Source organism: Capsicum annuum, chromosome 12, assembly GCF_002878395.1.
Source record: "Capsicum annuum cultivar UCD-10X-F1 chromosome 12, UCD10Xv1.1, whole genome shotgun sequence".
In the NCBI taxonomy this organism is placed as follows: Eukaryota; Viridiplantae; Streptophyta; class Magnoliopsida; order Solanales; family Solanaceae; genus Capsicum; species Capsicum annuum.
In genome coordinates this window covers 228,013,771-228,030,089 of record NC_061122.1, presented here as the reverse complement: position 1 = coordinate 228,030,089, position 16,319 = coordinate 228,013,771, and the positions used below count along the sequence as shown (strand labels likewise).

The window sequence follows — 16,319 nt, the reverse complement described above, 5'->3', positions numbered from 1 at the left end:
TTCGATTGGACAATAACGACTTACATATTAATTACTATTTATTAATCTAAGAAACAAAACTTACAAAGTAATTAAGAACTGTATGGTATTGACAAAAAGGGGACTTATTGTTATTGAAGTACTGGATCTCTAAATATTTTTCAGAGAAGAGACTAACTATGACAAAATTAGCCTATGAAAACATAATTTGGCCGACATCGAAGTTTGGGCAGGTTATTAGCCCACCATTTATTAGCTCAGTCAACTCATTTCACCTTCGTTTCAGCTCAAAAAAAATTGAGATGATATGTAACTCAAATTGACTCATGAAAAATCTCGCCAACTTATCATAATTAAGTATACAAATTAAAAGTGAGTGTTAGATATTTGCTTGGATTTTTGTGTGTATACATACATATAAATAGTGAATGTACCAAAGTCCACAGGTAATAAATAAAAGTATATTGGAAGTATGTCTAATGTCTATATATATAAAAGTTAAATTCTAGGCAATACAATTTATTTCTTTTTTCATTTTTGCTATAACATCTAGTCGCCAGTATTCACACACCCGATTAATTCAGATTCACAATACAGAGGGCTCAAATTCTAGACTTACGATCAAGGTAAAGTGATTTCATCCATCTCCACGACACACTTTGATGGTTATGAGAGAGTTGTGTTTACGCGCATTCATTCAGTCTCATCCTACATTGTCTCTCTTGTTTCTCACAACATCAATACATTCGATCACACACAGCGCTTCCGCCTCTGTAGCAGGGACAACATTTCTAATTTTCGAGCCATTTCTTTGTGTATCTGAGGGGACAGTGAACGTGAAGTAGAAATTGTTCGAAACCTGTTGAAGAGCATAGCAATAACAAACTAATTTATCACATAAGTATCAATTAGTAGTATCAGTGGAGCCAGAGGGATGTAAGGCGAGTCAATTGAACATCCTTTATCGAAAAAATACACTATGTAGATACCAAAAAAAAAAAAATGATATAGTACACACCTCACTAGAATGATTTTGGGGCTGTGTAACATGAGCTATGACTTCCACATTAATCAAAGGCCTAGATGAATTTTCAACTTGTGTATACAAAACACATGATTTGAGGTGAAGGAAATCTCCAACATCTACCTGTATCATCATACAAAGTCTTAGCCATAATTTATGTAAGACTAAAGCACAATCAACAAAAAATATGTTCATTCTAACGGTTTAAACTTTCAGATGAGATAATCACACGTAATGATCAACACATTTATTCACTTACAACAACATAACAACAACATGCCAAATGTAATACCTCATGTGAGGTCTGGGAAGGGTAGCATGTACGCAAACCTTATCCCTACCTCGTGGAGGTAGAGAGACTACAATTTCCGAAAGACCCTCTGCTCAAGTAATGCAAATGTTTTAACAGTTTAAGCTTTTAGATGAGATAATATCACATAACAATCGATTAAAATATGTTCGTTCTATCAGTTTAAGCTTTTAGATGAGATAACCTCATATAACAAACAATGCATTTATGCACTTTCAAATTACCACAACGTGCCCAGAATAATCCCACAAGAGGGGTCTGGGGAGGGTAGTGTGTACGTAGACCTTACCACTACCTTGTGGGGGAGAGAGGCTACTTCCGATAGACCTTCGGCTCAAGTAAGAACATCAACGAGCAGTAGATTTAAAAGAAGAAAAAAGAAATAAGAAGACATCGAAAATAATATATTAAACATTCTAAAACACGCAGAAAAAAGGAACAGTAACTACAACAAAGTAATACCATAACCGTAGAACGATAAACAACATATAGTAACAGAAATTGAGGGACCAGAAACTACGAGAATAAGCACTTACAGGTTTCAAGAAATCAACATGATCAACTTCCACAAAGCAAGGTGGACTTCCAACAAATGAATAAGCTGTTGCATATGCCAATTCAAACGCTTTCCTCATTAAATAACCTCCAAATATTTGTCCATGAATGTTTCTTTGTTCTGGCTGGCATACCAAAGAATTTTGTAGACAAGTATCCTTAATTAAAATGTTGTTGTTGTTGTTGTCGTCACTATTTGCTAACAACAATTCATTCAACATATTTTCTTTTTCTCCTAAATTGTCTATTTTTTGTTCTTTTTTCTTTTTTCTCATTTTGTTTCTTTCTTCTGCTTCTTGCCATAGTAATTTTTCGTTTATATTTTCAGGTAAAATTGGGTTGATTTTAGCTGATTTTCCTGTCTTGGAGTCTCTTGCTGCAAATGTGAAGTTGGCGGTAAGAGATACTGACTCTCTGGAATTGATTGATTCTGAAAGAAAATGATACATAATGTCACATATCAAAGCAATTTTTTTTATAACCACATATCTAAGCAATTTACAACAACATATTCAGTGTAATCTCACAATATGAAATTTTGAGAAGGTAGAGCATACGCAAACCTTACCACTACCTTAGAAGTGAGGTAGAGAGGTTTCTTTCGAAAGATCTCCAACTCAAAACATAGAATGTTATGAATTGGCCGAAAGTAGTTATGGTAAAGCAGCCCAATACCACATTAAGTGGTTATGTGTGGATATGGGTTAATAAATAGAACATTTTAATAAGAATAGATTTATGAAAATTATGATAATTGCTTAGGCAAAGCTATGCTTCTCATCCCCAATTCCCTCTAATCTTCTCATCCCCGTCTACTATTCTTCTTCTTCTTCATATTGTAATTTCTTCTTCCCGTATTAATCAAAGTTAATTAGTTTCGTTCAGTTTGTGTATTGATTGTTGAGTTGATAATTCGAGATCGTTACATAGAAAACCTAAAAAAAAAAAACGTAATAAAGTACAAGAAATAGTAGATGATAACTAAAACAACAAACAGCAACAGAATCAATCTAAAAATAAAATAATACTACAAATGAAAAATTAAAGCAATTAGTACCAATTTTTTTCCAATAGAAATAACTCCTCCATTTTCTTTTATTTATCCGCAGTTGACTGTGTACCCCTTACGGAGTAAAAAAAAAAAATCATATTTCAACATGATATTCATATTAATTGGTAGTTAATTCTTTAATGGACCTGAGAAATAATTTGAAATGAATAGTTAATTCTAAGGATAAATCAGAAAAACAATAGTCTTTCTCTTGATATGCTAAAGTGAACAAGTAAAGCAAATTTTTGAGGCTTACTAAATTTTAGATTCTAGAAGAGTTAGTTTAGTGGTTTCTGATTATATTATTTAGACATATTAATAGATTTCTTAAAATAAAAACAAAGTTCTAGCAAAAGCTGTTAGCTTCTGCTGAATTTATAATCAATATTCTAGCCCCGCCTATACCTACAAAATATCATGGGAGACCCAAATCTATTCCCCTACTTTTAGTTTGGTGATCGAAGAAAAAAATTCAATCATCTATAGGCAAGGGCACATATAGCTTATAGATTAGGGGTTCACCAAAATCCATTGACTAATATATGTATTAAAAATTCACTCATAACAAACTCAGTTATTATTGTATATTACTTTTTTCGTTTATTTTTACTTGTCACATTTCTTTTTTCGAGAGTCAAACCGTATAAATTTTTATTAATAATTTAAGATGATTTTTTCATCATGTTAATATGAGAAGGATTACAACTTATAGCATTTTTAATATAGTTTTCGAACATCTAAATTTAAAATTTAAAATATTAAATTAATCTACTTCAATTTAGCTTTGAAATTTAGCCAAAATTGAGTTTCATAAAACAAGGAGTTGTATGTTGAGAATATAATTAAACAATAAAAGTGTGCTCCCTCTAATAACTCAAGCTTTTGAATGAGATGATCACACTTCAACATGATATCAGAGTAGGCAAAAATCCCGGGATCAAATCTTACTGCTACTCGTTATTAAAAAATATTCCACATGCTTGGCCATGAAAAAAAAAATCAGGCTCTTACATGAGGGGCCGTGTTAGTATATAATTAAGCAAAAAAGTATGCTCTCTGTGACAGCTTAATCATTTGAATGAGATAATCATACACTTCAACAAAAGGAACTTGAAGCCAAAATGTAAATACATAGGAAGTACCTGGTGTAGATTGCTTGACATTTAGTTGAATTTCCAAAGATGAACTTCCAACCCATGTAACAGCCCCCTCTATAGTGAGATCAGTGTCAATTCTAACTGGTTTTTTCAAAATTATATTATCCACTGATGCAGTTACTAGTGTTAATGACCTTGCTTTGCCATCATCACTTGAACAATGCTGTTTGTCAAAGAGAGGAAAAAAAAAAAGCAATATGAGTGTATATCGGGGCAGACTTAGGGTACTAGGTGTGGGTTCTCGAGAACCTAGTAATTTTTGTAAAAACTTTATATTTATATTGAAAAATTTATCTATTAAATATATAAGAAATAATTGTTGAGAATCGAGTAACAAAACAATCACTTGGTCTAGTGCTAGTGAAGAAACGCGCTTAAGCTTAACTGGCTTGCTGTATGGGGCCCGGTTTAGTTCCCCTCGGGCACATATAACAAGGTTTTCTATTTCAAATTTGAGGTTATCGAGAACACTTAAACTTTAAATTCTGAATCCATCTTTTATACTAATTTATATAATTTAATGAAATTTGAAGTGCATGAAAGAAAATTAATGACAATATGGTCTAATTGTGGAATCACATAATTACATTATCTGGTTACTAAAAAATGTTAATCAAATACAACTATGTTCATAATTAGGAGTGTTCATGAGTTTGGTTAAAAACCAAATCTAACAGTAAATCGAACCAAATCGATTAAAAAAACCGACGTTTGGTTTGGTTTAGTTAGGTTTGATTTTAAATTTTAGAAAACCGATGCTATTTGGTTTGGTTATGGTTTTACTTAAAAAAATCGTGAAAATAACCAAACCGAACCGATAAATTTTATATATATATTATAATTATTTATATACAATTTATAAATAAAATATAAATATTTTATTAAATTTAATCGTAAATTAAATTTTAATCTATGTCTAGCTCAATCAATACTTTAGCCCAATTGCCCAAAGCCCCAAACTCAAGCCCAATTCTACCTATTATTACTAATAAGTTAACCCTACGGTCCCTACCTCACTTTTTCTACTTCAACTTTCACAATACGTAGTACATCAACTGTTGCTTCTTCTATTCTTCATTGAAAGGCAGCACTGCATTAGCTTCTGTTGTTCCTCATAGAAAGCAAACGAAAAAAAAATTCTTTTCTAGTTTTTCATCTCACAAAGAAAAGCAAAAATTTCTTTTCAGTTTTTCTTTCTCGTTTGTTTTGCGTTGATGGTTCATGCAACTGCAAGTGTTTCACTTTCTTCCTGTTGATTATACTTGTGTCATGTTTTCTAGAGTCTCGGCTAACTCAGATATTGCAATATTTTCTTGTTTAGTTTCTTAACCCTCTATATCTCGTTTACGCTCGCTTTCGTAGTGTAGTCTTCTCATCATTTTTTGTGTGGTGTTTTTTGTTATTAAATCTGATTCTATTCTATAATAAAATCTCAATGTTTCATGGGATGGAAATTTAATCTGGCAATGGTGCAGTCGTGCAGAGGGATGGCATGAATGATGTATGGTTAGTGAAATTTTATGTATGGTTTGTGAATAACCCAATAGAGATGGCATGAATGATGACTGAAACTGTAATCCATATGCTGCTTTATCTTCGGTCACATAAACAAGGAATCTTTCAAACGAGTTAGTAGTTACCATGGTCCCTGGTTTAAATGGTAGTTTTATGTCTCCTTATTTATTTAATTTTTTTCCTATATGATTAGCTCACCTAACTAGTCTATAAAGTAAACAGATAACTCAAATTTGCCCAACTTTGTCACTTGTTGCAGTACACTGCAACATAATACAAAACTCTGCTTTACAATGTACATGTATGTATTTGTATATTGTTGGATAATCTTAGTGCCTACAATATAAAGCTGGTATTTTTCATCTCAATGTTGATTTTGTTTAATGTGTTTGTTCTGATTTTTAAGAGTTTATTGTGTCATTTGTCCATCACTATACAAATATTTCATGAGAAATTGTTCGATGTGATACTCTTTTCTATAGGTTAAAAAAAAGAGTTTATTTCAGAGATGGTTGGAGTAGGCTAGTCAATAACTGAAAAAATCAAAAAACCGAACCAAACAGAACCAAACTGACGGTTATTTTCTTTTTGTGGTTTGATTTGGTTTTAGAAATTAAAAAACTGACTAAATTAGTTTTGGTTATGATTTTAACCACTAACCGACCCATGAATACCCCTATTCATAATAATGTTTCCTATTTACTTTTGGTAAGTTTTCTTGATTTTCCTATTTTTCACCCTCAAAAGATGTTCCTTGAGTATTTTTACTATATGTGAAAAGTACTTCTTTATTAAATTTTGCATATCGAAGTAAGGCACATGAAAATGAAATGAAATTGAGAAAGTACCTTATAGGAAATGGTTCCGGCCAATGCATCTAGATCTTCTAACAGCTTTTCAATTCGAATCTCATTCATAGGGTTCCTATACCTCTCCTGAAGCGCATAATCTGACGATAACTTGTACAAAACGCTAGTCCTGCTCCTCGATGGCGGTTTAGTGATCAAATGATCATCACATTGCGTAGTCAAGGGGATAATTGATGACGAAGAAATTGATGAACATCTCCAAAAAATACTTGATCTTGCTTCCCATATCGCGTTTTTCACAGGCGAATGGTTTATGAATAAGAGTAAATTTTTATTAATTGGAGTTATAGATGATGAATCAGATGTTGTTGCAGTTGAAAATTGCCTAGTTTGAGATAATTGTATGGATTGTGAAGTGAAAATGGAAGAAATGAATGTATATAGTAAAGTATTTGTTTGTTCAAGTTTGTAGTAATGTTGACAAATTAGAGGTTTTTTTGAGAGTTTCATTTTTGGTCTAAAAGATGAGAAAAGTATAGAGGATGGGAAATTAAGAATTAAGCTCATTGTTAACAAAAAAAGATGGGAAATAATTAAGGATGACAGTTGGATGAAATTAATAATGTTTGCTTGCCTGTATTATTAACATGGGTTGTGAAAAGAGTGGGAGAAATGAGATGCATGAGCGTTGGATATAATGGAAATTAGGTAGAATTATTCAGGATCTAGTGGTCGATTCTTTTTTTTTGTTTTTTTTTAATATATATAGGTACGGTGGGGTAGCAACTCTAGTACTTCTAGAAGTGAGGGATCGAAAATCAGTTTTCGTTGGTTAGATAAGGTTCTCGTGTTGTTCGTCGGGGGTGGCTCAAATACTTTGATGGCCTACGGCGAAAATTAAATGGTGGCTTTAAATTTTTTAAAAAATATATATATATTTTTCTAATAAAATCTATATTTTAGATATTTTGAGATGCAAAGTTATTAGTATTTTTTTATAGTTAATTTTTTCATTAATATAACTAATGCATTTAATCTTTCTTGAGACATAGTACTTTAAAGTTTAAAGGGAAAAGGACATTGGCTGGCCTTTATTAAAAAAAATGGCCACAATTTGAAAAGATGGACAACGATAGTCAGTCGGCTATTTTTAATTGGTCCCTTTTTTAGCCATTTGGCCTAATTGGGCACATGCAGTTTTTATACTCAAGTGATACACTTTTATATCAAATTGATACAGTTTTATACTATATTGATACACTTTTTAAAAAATAGAAAGGAAATTCTATGCAAGCACATGTAGTCCCTATACCCAATTGATACTCTTTTATACCACATTAATACACTTTTATACAACGTTGATACACTTGCAGTGTCCATATACTCAATTGATATTCTCTTATACTAGATTGATACATTTTTAGAATGCATGTAGAAACTATATAGAGTCATATAAAATTTGTATCTAAATAATAATTGTAGTAGTTAAAAATTGTATAGAATGTGTATAAAAATGAGATAATTATTATATAGAATATGTATATGTATAGAAACTGTATCATTATTATATATAAACATATATCTTTAATAGTTGTATTATATTAAAAGTATATGATATTGTATTTTATTGTATAAATAATTAAAACTAAACAAAACAATTAGTATGTTATTTTAATAATATTGGTGAATGCAAAATAATCTGAACAAAATTTAAATAGTAATTGACTTGTCTTGTTGTTAAGTTTGTGGTGTAACAGCTTTTTTATTTAAATAATATGAGTATCTATTACAATTAGCATTACTAATGATGCCCACTCCCCAAATGCCTCTCTCCACACACGTCAAATGGTCATTCAATTGAAATTATTTTCTCGAGTGGCTATTTACCGGGGTTTAGAATTTAGGTGCTAATTTTGTAGAATTATTTTAGTTTTAGGTGCTATTTTTGTTCTTTCCTCAAGTTTAAATACATCAAATTTCTAATAATTTTTTACTTTTGTATAAGAAGTTTATTTTTTCTACAAATAGTTCTTAATGATTTTTTTTATAAAAAGTCTATAATCTATTATTATGAAAAAAATGAGGCTCCTCAAATTTGGAGGCCTAAGGCGCAGGGGCGGACCCACGTGTAATTTTGGAGTGCTCCGGCACCCACTAAACTCGACATAGATTAGGTATAATTATATAAAAAATACAGAACAAATGGTATAATTTATTAAAATGCACCCAGAGAACAAACATATAGTTGGGTGCAGTGACTTGAGGATGTGACTCTTGTGTCCAACTTTCTGGGTTCGAATTCCTACAGCAACATACTATTTTTTATAAAAAAATTTGAGCACCCACAACCTTAAAATCTTGGATCCGCCACTGCTAAGGCGGTTGCCTATTTTCTAACTATGTAGAGCCGGCACTGTTGTTCGTATCTGGTGTTTTGCTTCTGGAGAGAGAGATGGGGAAATGGGGTCCTCTAATCAATCGTGAAATGAAGATTGGGATCTCTTTACCTTTAATCGGAGGTATGCGGGGAAATGAGGTCCTCTAATCATTCATGAAATGACGACTGGGATCTCTTTACCTTTAACTAGAGGTATGCGGGTAAATGTGGTCCTCTCATCCCCCGTGAAATGACGACTAGGATCCCTTGACCTATAATTAGAGGTATGCGGGGAAATGGGGTTCTGTCATCACCCGTGAAATGACGACGGGAATCTTATTTTTAATAAGAAGTCTGAAGTTTCGCCCTACGCAATTTAAATTTAATTTAGTTTTTATACAAGTATCGGACACTGAATAGAGATGGAAAAAGAAAAAGTTTGCCTACCTGTGGAGAAATTAATGAAAATGTGTGTACAAAGTCAGAGGAGAAATTAAAGAGGAGTTAATAACTTAAACGATCACTCGTCTTTCTTTCATTTGATACCTACATTTAAATGCTTATGTGAATATTAATTTAAATACCTACAGTACTGTTACTGCTTCACTTGGAGAAGTTTTCTTGTCTGCTACTGAATTAGTTGCAGAGTTTTCAAGAGTTTTTAATGTTGTTGCTGGCACCATTTAATTAATTTGTAGGTTAAATATTTTGAGGAGATATATAAATCAAAAAATGTAGGTATCAAATGAAAGAGAGGGGAATTAAAAAGGGGTAAATATAGGTATCAAATAAAAGAAAGAGGAATGAAAGAAAGAGTAAAAACAGTGTGACAATTGAAACATAATAAACAACAGACTATGATAATGTCACAAGCTGGGACCATAATACTATGGCTAGTCTACGACAAACACCAACAAGTCTAAACCTTAGAGACCCAAGACAATACTCCTACACGACTGACCTTCTACCCTCGAGATGCAAGACAAAAATTGATGTTGAAATTTAGTATAGATTTCATAAACAAATGTTAATTTCAAATCATAACTTGAAACTGGGGTCTCACACCTATGAACAAGTACATATTAAAAATAGGATTGAAATTTGTGAATTTATAGAGCCAGAAGTTGAATACGTACATTGTGCGCATATTTATATCAATGACTACAATATGTTTTTAAAATAGTCACTTTAACTATAGATAAAGAGAACATAAAACATTTATTATTTATTAAAAGAGGATTTAATAAATAAATTAATAATCGATTTTAAAAGTCAAAATATTAGGAAAATTAACATAGAAGTGTACTATTATTTATATACATAGTTCAAATAAGAAAAATATCTTGACCAGGTAAATTTCTAAAATTAGGACGTTTGACATAATTCAAATAAAATCATACAATAATCAAAAATGAAGTTGATTTTATAATTTAAATATTAAGATTATAATTAAATTACAAATTTCTCTAATATGTCTTTCTTTTGGAGGGTAAAAAGTTGCTAGCATACGGTGTTAGAAGTTTCGTACTTCTATAATAGTTAGAGGTGTACATAGGTCAGGTTGGTTTGGTTTTTATTAAAAAAGAAAAAAAACAATCATGTCGGTTTATTAAAGGTATAAACCAAATCAAGCCAACATAAAATTAGATTTTTCGGTTTAGGTTTTCGTCGGATTTTTTGGGATTTTCAAATTTTTTAGTTGTTTTATTTTTTTTAAAATAATATTTAGTATTTACAATTAAATTGTGATCGAATACTAGATCAAATATGTTTTCATTCATGCACTAATGAAAAACCATAATTATGAAAAAATGAGGAGCAGAAAACTCTCTTGAAACAAAAAAGTGAGATGAAGAGTGAAAAGTTTAGATTTTAAGTTTATATTGGATTTTGGATCATTTAATTAGCAATTAATGGACAAATATTACAACTTAAAGGCCCAAATCTAAATATATATCTACATCTACTTTCGAATTATTGAAAATTACTAAAATTAGTTGAAAAAGTATTTAAAAAGTAGATTATAATTAATATTTTATGTATAAAAAAGTTCAAATATTATATCTATATCTATACTATATTAAAAGTGTGAAGGGCCTTAAAAATGACGTTCAAACTTTTTTTCCTTCATTAAAAGCCTCTGCTAAAAACGTCTTTTTACTATTTTCCCCAATTTATTATTTAATTAGATTAAAGACTCTTAAAATATATGAAAAGAATTTAATAACTCCTAAAATTTATAGAAAGAATCCTGATACACTAAAAACTTCTAGTTCTTCATAATTTAAAATTATAAAGAAGAATAAGTAGAATATTATGAATAAAATTGTAGGACAAGTCAAAGTTAAAAAGGGAAGAAATCGTTGTGCACGTAAAAAAATGAGGCGAAAAAATTTATATTTAATTATATGATTTATAAAAGGAAAACTTTATAAATAGAATAAATTTAATTTATTGTTCCTACGCATGAGTTTTAGGATTTAATAACATATATTTGTGATTTTGATTATTTAATCTAGGTAATATTTAGTACTTCTAAAAATAGAAATTTGCCTTATATAAAAAATATTCTTTATAATTCTATTTAAGTAATATTTTGGATCAAAATTTATACGAAACAAATTCTTATATTGTACTTTTGCTTTTTATTTTAGTTTTGATTCACGTGTTTTCTTACTATCATTATCATCATCCCTTTTGCCTTTATTTATTTCTTTTAAATTATACCTTTAAAGATTATATATGAAGAATAATAATCAGCAATTGACATTGATTCTCTCTTTTGATAATTTCTTGTGTTTCTCTTTTAGTTGAAAGTTTCTGATCGAAAAATTGGATAAGGGTGTTGCCACCGAATGAAGTTGTCAAAAATCAAAAGCTTATTGCTCTTTTTTTCTTTTACTTTCTTTGCGTAATCGTGACATAATTTTGATTATCGTGTCATAAAAAGGGCTCCAATCTCATTTTTCTTTTTTTAAAAAAACATATCAAGGTCACGAATTAGGATAGGAGGTTAAATTTTTATTTATTTATGAGTCATATTTTTTGTAATATCGTAACTTTTATGTACAATTCAACCACTATAGAAATCCATATTATTTGTAAGTGAGACATATCAATTGTTATTTATGTTAAAGAAAATTGTAATACTAATTTATGAGAATAACATAAAAAAGGCGGCTATAGAATTTCAAAGAACAAAACAAAATCGAAGCAAAAAGTTGTTTGTAATATAGTCATTTTCACCAATATCACATTATGCATAGTACCCCCTCTATCGAAGGTTGGGTTTGATTGAGTTGGTTTTAGTTTATATGTGAATGTCTTGGTTGCTTGTAATCACATGTGGATATTTAATCTTCATAATCTAAATTTAAAGATTTGATGATATGGAGCCACATACAAATGTAAATGTAGGAAATTCGACTAAATATAATTCAAATATCTATTTAAAAAATCTGACTATAAAGATTTGAGATATGAACACGAAAATTCGATTGATATTTATGTAAGGAGGAGGATCCGAACGCTTATATATAAAAGGCCGTTATTCAACATTCTTCTTCACAAGTTTTTAAGGTATTATTCTCTCAATTATTTTTGTCTTCGACAATATTACATTTTTTTCTCTAGGAATATTTCTTTTATCATCCTTTGTGCATGTAATTGATAAGGTTTAAATTTTTCTGTTGTGTCCAATTTTAGTCTTTTTTTGGCATAGGATTTGTAAGCAAGCAATGTTATTATAATTAGATATCTTTGTAAAAACTTATAATCCACTCTATTTGAGTATATTACTATTTAACTTTTTATAATAAAGTTATATATAAAAATCTATATAAGCTTTCGCAATAGACAAAATCGTCTAATTTTAAATAATCAAATATTACACGTGCAGTTAAACTAATATATTTATATACATATATACATTTATTTACATATATATATATTATGTCGGTTTGATTCGGGTTCGGTTTGACTTTTTTTTTTTGTCAACACCAAACTAAACCAAGAATAGTCGGGTTTTTTTTCTAACACCAAACCAATCAAACCAAACAATAAGTCGGTTTTTTTCTCGATTTGGTTTGGTTCGTCGGTTCGGTTTGATTTGACGGTTTAATCTGTACACCCCTAGTAATAGTAATACAAGAAAATACCCCTTTCTTTAAATATAGGTATCAAATGAAAGAAAAGGGAATGAAAGAAAGGGTAAAAAAATTATTAAATGGATATTTTATATTTTTCAGAATTTTGTTATTAAAAAAAAATTCACATAAGCAAAATTTAGTTTTTTAAAAAAATAAAATGGGTTGAGTGACTTTCTGAGTAAAAAATCTAAAGTTGAGTGACTTTCTGAGTAAAATTCAAAGTTAAATGACTTTCTGGGATAAAAGTTCAAAGTTGAGTGACCGTTTAAGTTATTAACTCAATTAAAGAGGCATGTGTACGAACTATTGTAGGTTATGTTCCAATTTAATGTTAACCAACTTCAATGTCTCATGTGCCAGCTAATTATAATAGTTATTTTAACTACTTCGATGAACTATTACTAACCATGAATTTACTAAATTAACAAATAAAGATAGTGTGACATATAAGTCGAATATATTCAAAGTAAGATACTTTAAAAACAAATAGTTATGGAATTTACAAATGCAATCTTCTCGTTGTGGTTGAGTGTTTGAGGATCTTAACAAAAATAAATCATGATATAATAAATTTTTATGTTCGTCAAAATTGGTATATTTTTAAAGAATCTGACACGAATGTAACATTTAAAGTGAAGAGTCCACACAATTTAGATAAATATTACCCCTCTTGTCCATTTTATTTTATTGTATCATCCTTTTAAGTTTTCGCAAAATAAATTTAATATTTTGAATATACATTGAAGAAAAAATGACTATAGTTACTAATAAAAATAAACTAGGAACTAAGTGATGAATAATTATTTAATTTTTTAAACTGAACAAGTAAAGTTGGACGTTTATTTATGATATGCTCCCTTCATTCATTTTTATTTGTCCATTTTTTCACTTTGGAATGTCCAACAACACTTGTTCGATTTATAAAATCATTGAAAAATTTGCCTATTTATATACATTTTATCCTTATCATTGAATACAATTCATTATCTAATGCATTTTTCAAAGCATTAAATCTATTATATTCAAAGGATGATATGGTAAAATTATTCATATAATTTACTGTTTCTTAATTCATATAGCAATAGGAAAGTCAACAATTAAAAATGGACGTAGAGAGTAATAAACAAGTAAAAATGGATGCAAGAGGAGTACAAACTGTAGACACGTAATTTTGTCCTTTCCCAAAAATATTTTAATCATTTTTTATTTTATTTTATTTATTTTTATTTTTATTTTTTATTTTTATTTTATTCACCTTACCATACTTTTGTTTAATTGATAATTTCTCCCCCAAAAAAAAAAATTGAAAATAATTAAATACATAGCATCTTTGTCACCTCACTATGCCACCTCAACACCTCACTTTCAATTTTTCATTGGATACATGCAAAAGGCACACACCCAACTCATTTTTTCACACGCCACCCTCATCTTTTCATATGCCACACTAACTTTTTCACATGCCACACATTTATTTCCACAAGCCACCAATTATATGCTTCCATATAGGATAATATATAAAGAAAAAGAAAAATCAAATAAAAAATATAAAAGAAAAATTCTAAAAGGTAAAAGGGAGAGGCTCATTCTTTCATCATCATCTTCTCCACAATAACAACAATCACCAAATCATCTTCCTCACAAGAAGAACAAAAAAAAAAGAGGGAGAGAAGAGAGAATCACGCAAGAGAGAAAAAAAATTGAGAGAGAAACAGTATCGTGAACAGTACTGTGAACAGTGTTATGAACAGTACCGTGAATAATGTTGTGAACAGTGTCGTGAACAGTACGTGCACAGTGTCGGTTTTCGGGTTTGATTGAATTTACGGAGCTTCAGTTTTGGGTCTCAAATTTTTCAATACGGAGTTGGAGTTCTTCATTGTTGAGGTCCTATTAGGAATTCTATAGTCCGGGCTTTCTTGATTTTATTATCAACGAAATCGATTCTCCAAAGGTCAATCTCTCAACTCTACTTTTTTATTATAACGAAGCTGGTTAATATCGTGATTTTGTGGTGCGGTTTTGAATATTTCGAGCAAAATGTTAATTGTTGTTGTGGATATGAATGATTGGTATGCTTAAATGTTTGAATCTTCGTTGGGGTATGTGTTGTTGGTTTCGAATTTTGAAAAGTGATTTGATAGTCGAACTGGTTTAATAATGGATTTGGGGATGAAATTGAGAAATTAATTTTTAAAAAAAAGTTGAATTTAGATTAGCTTTGGTTTATTGTTGTTTTGTTTAATTCGTAATGAGCATGAATATTGTTGGAATGTGATAAAATTATGATTTGTTGAAATGGATAGGCGAATGTTGGTTCGGGTAGGCAAAAATTTAGGAATAAGTTTTCTTGTTGAATGTATGAATGTAGAATTTGAGTTGAACGGTTTGGTTTTAGTTCTTGCATTTGGAAATGTATTCATTTAATCGGGGAATGCCCCGCGATCACTTGTATTTATTCGCCGGGGAATGCCCCAAAGTATTTTGTATTTGGAGGACATCTGTGATGAAGGCTCGAGGCATCGGGTAGCATGGGAGCGTAGTATAAAATTAGTGTAGGGTAGAATAGGATTTGCATTTTCGCATTTTTTTCTATTTTGGACTGTATAATTGGACTGGACATTGTTTTTGGATTTGTTTGCTTGATTGATCGTTTTATTTATGTTTGGTGTGATTTATACATTCATAGTGTCCAAATTAGCCGATATACTCCACCAAACGACTGTGGTCGAACCACGGGATCGAGGGGTGCCTAACACCTTCGCCTCGGTCAACAGAATCCTTAGCCGGAATCTCTGTTCGCGGATCAGTTTTATAAAGTCAAAACCGTTTTGAAAAAGGATATCCACGGGTGACTTGGCACACCTGATCTATGCTAAGTGGGGACTTTGAGTTTTGAAACTAATGAATCCTTTTTCGAAACAATTTTCATCTTTTGTCACTTTAATAATAAAATCCTTTCGAAACTTAAAAATTGATTCTTTTTGGGAGTTAAAAAAATGGGTGTGACACAAACATTGAGCGACTAATTCGATGAAATTATTCTCACTTTTTTTCAAAAAAAAAAAAAACATGAGATAGGGGAAGGCAAAATTGATAGGACACTATAAAGTGAGGAATTGAACCCTCAACAATAAAATGATAATTAAAATAGTCAATCAAGTTAGATACTTATATACTCCCTCCGTTTTGAATTAATTGGCCCATATAGACTTGGTATACTTATTAAAAAAATATTAATTAAGTATTTATTTTATCAAATTAGCCTTATTAATTATACTTTGAGAATATAAATTTAAACAAATATACTTTATTTAGTCATTTAATCTTGAAGATAGTATTGAAAAAATATAATAAAAAAAATTTAATTTTATAAGAGGACAATTAAATTGAA

General features: G+C 30.0%; 1 protein-coding gene across 1 annotated transcript; it reads right to left on the bottom strand.

The window, feature by feature from the left end:
* Positions 1 to 426: 426 nt before the first annotated feature.
* LOC107853174 (acyl-coenzyme A thioesterase 2, chloroplastic) lies at positions 427 to 7,130 on the bottom strand. Its single transcript, XM_016698180.2, has 5 exons — positions 6,440 to 7,130; positions 4,062 to 4,239; positions 1,850 to 2,298; positions 998 to 1,126; positions 427 to 838 (listed from the first exon to the last, which is right to left on the bottom strand). Exons 1-5 carry the CDS (start codon positions 6,965 to 6,967, stop codon positions 683 to 685), a joined length of 1,440 nt encoding a protein of 479 aa, XP_016553666.2. The 5' UTR covers positions 6,968 to 7,130; the 3' UTR covers positions 427 to 682.
* Between the last annotated feature and the right edge of the window lie 9,189 nt (positions 7,131 to 16,319).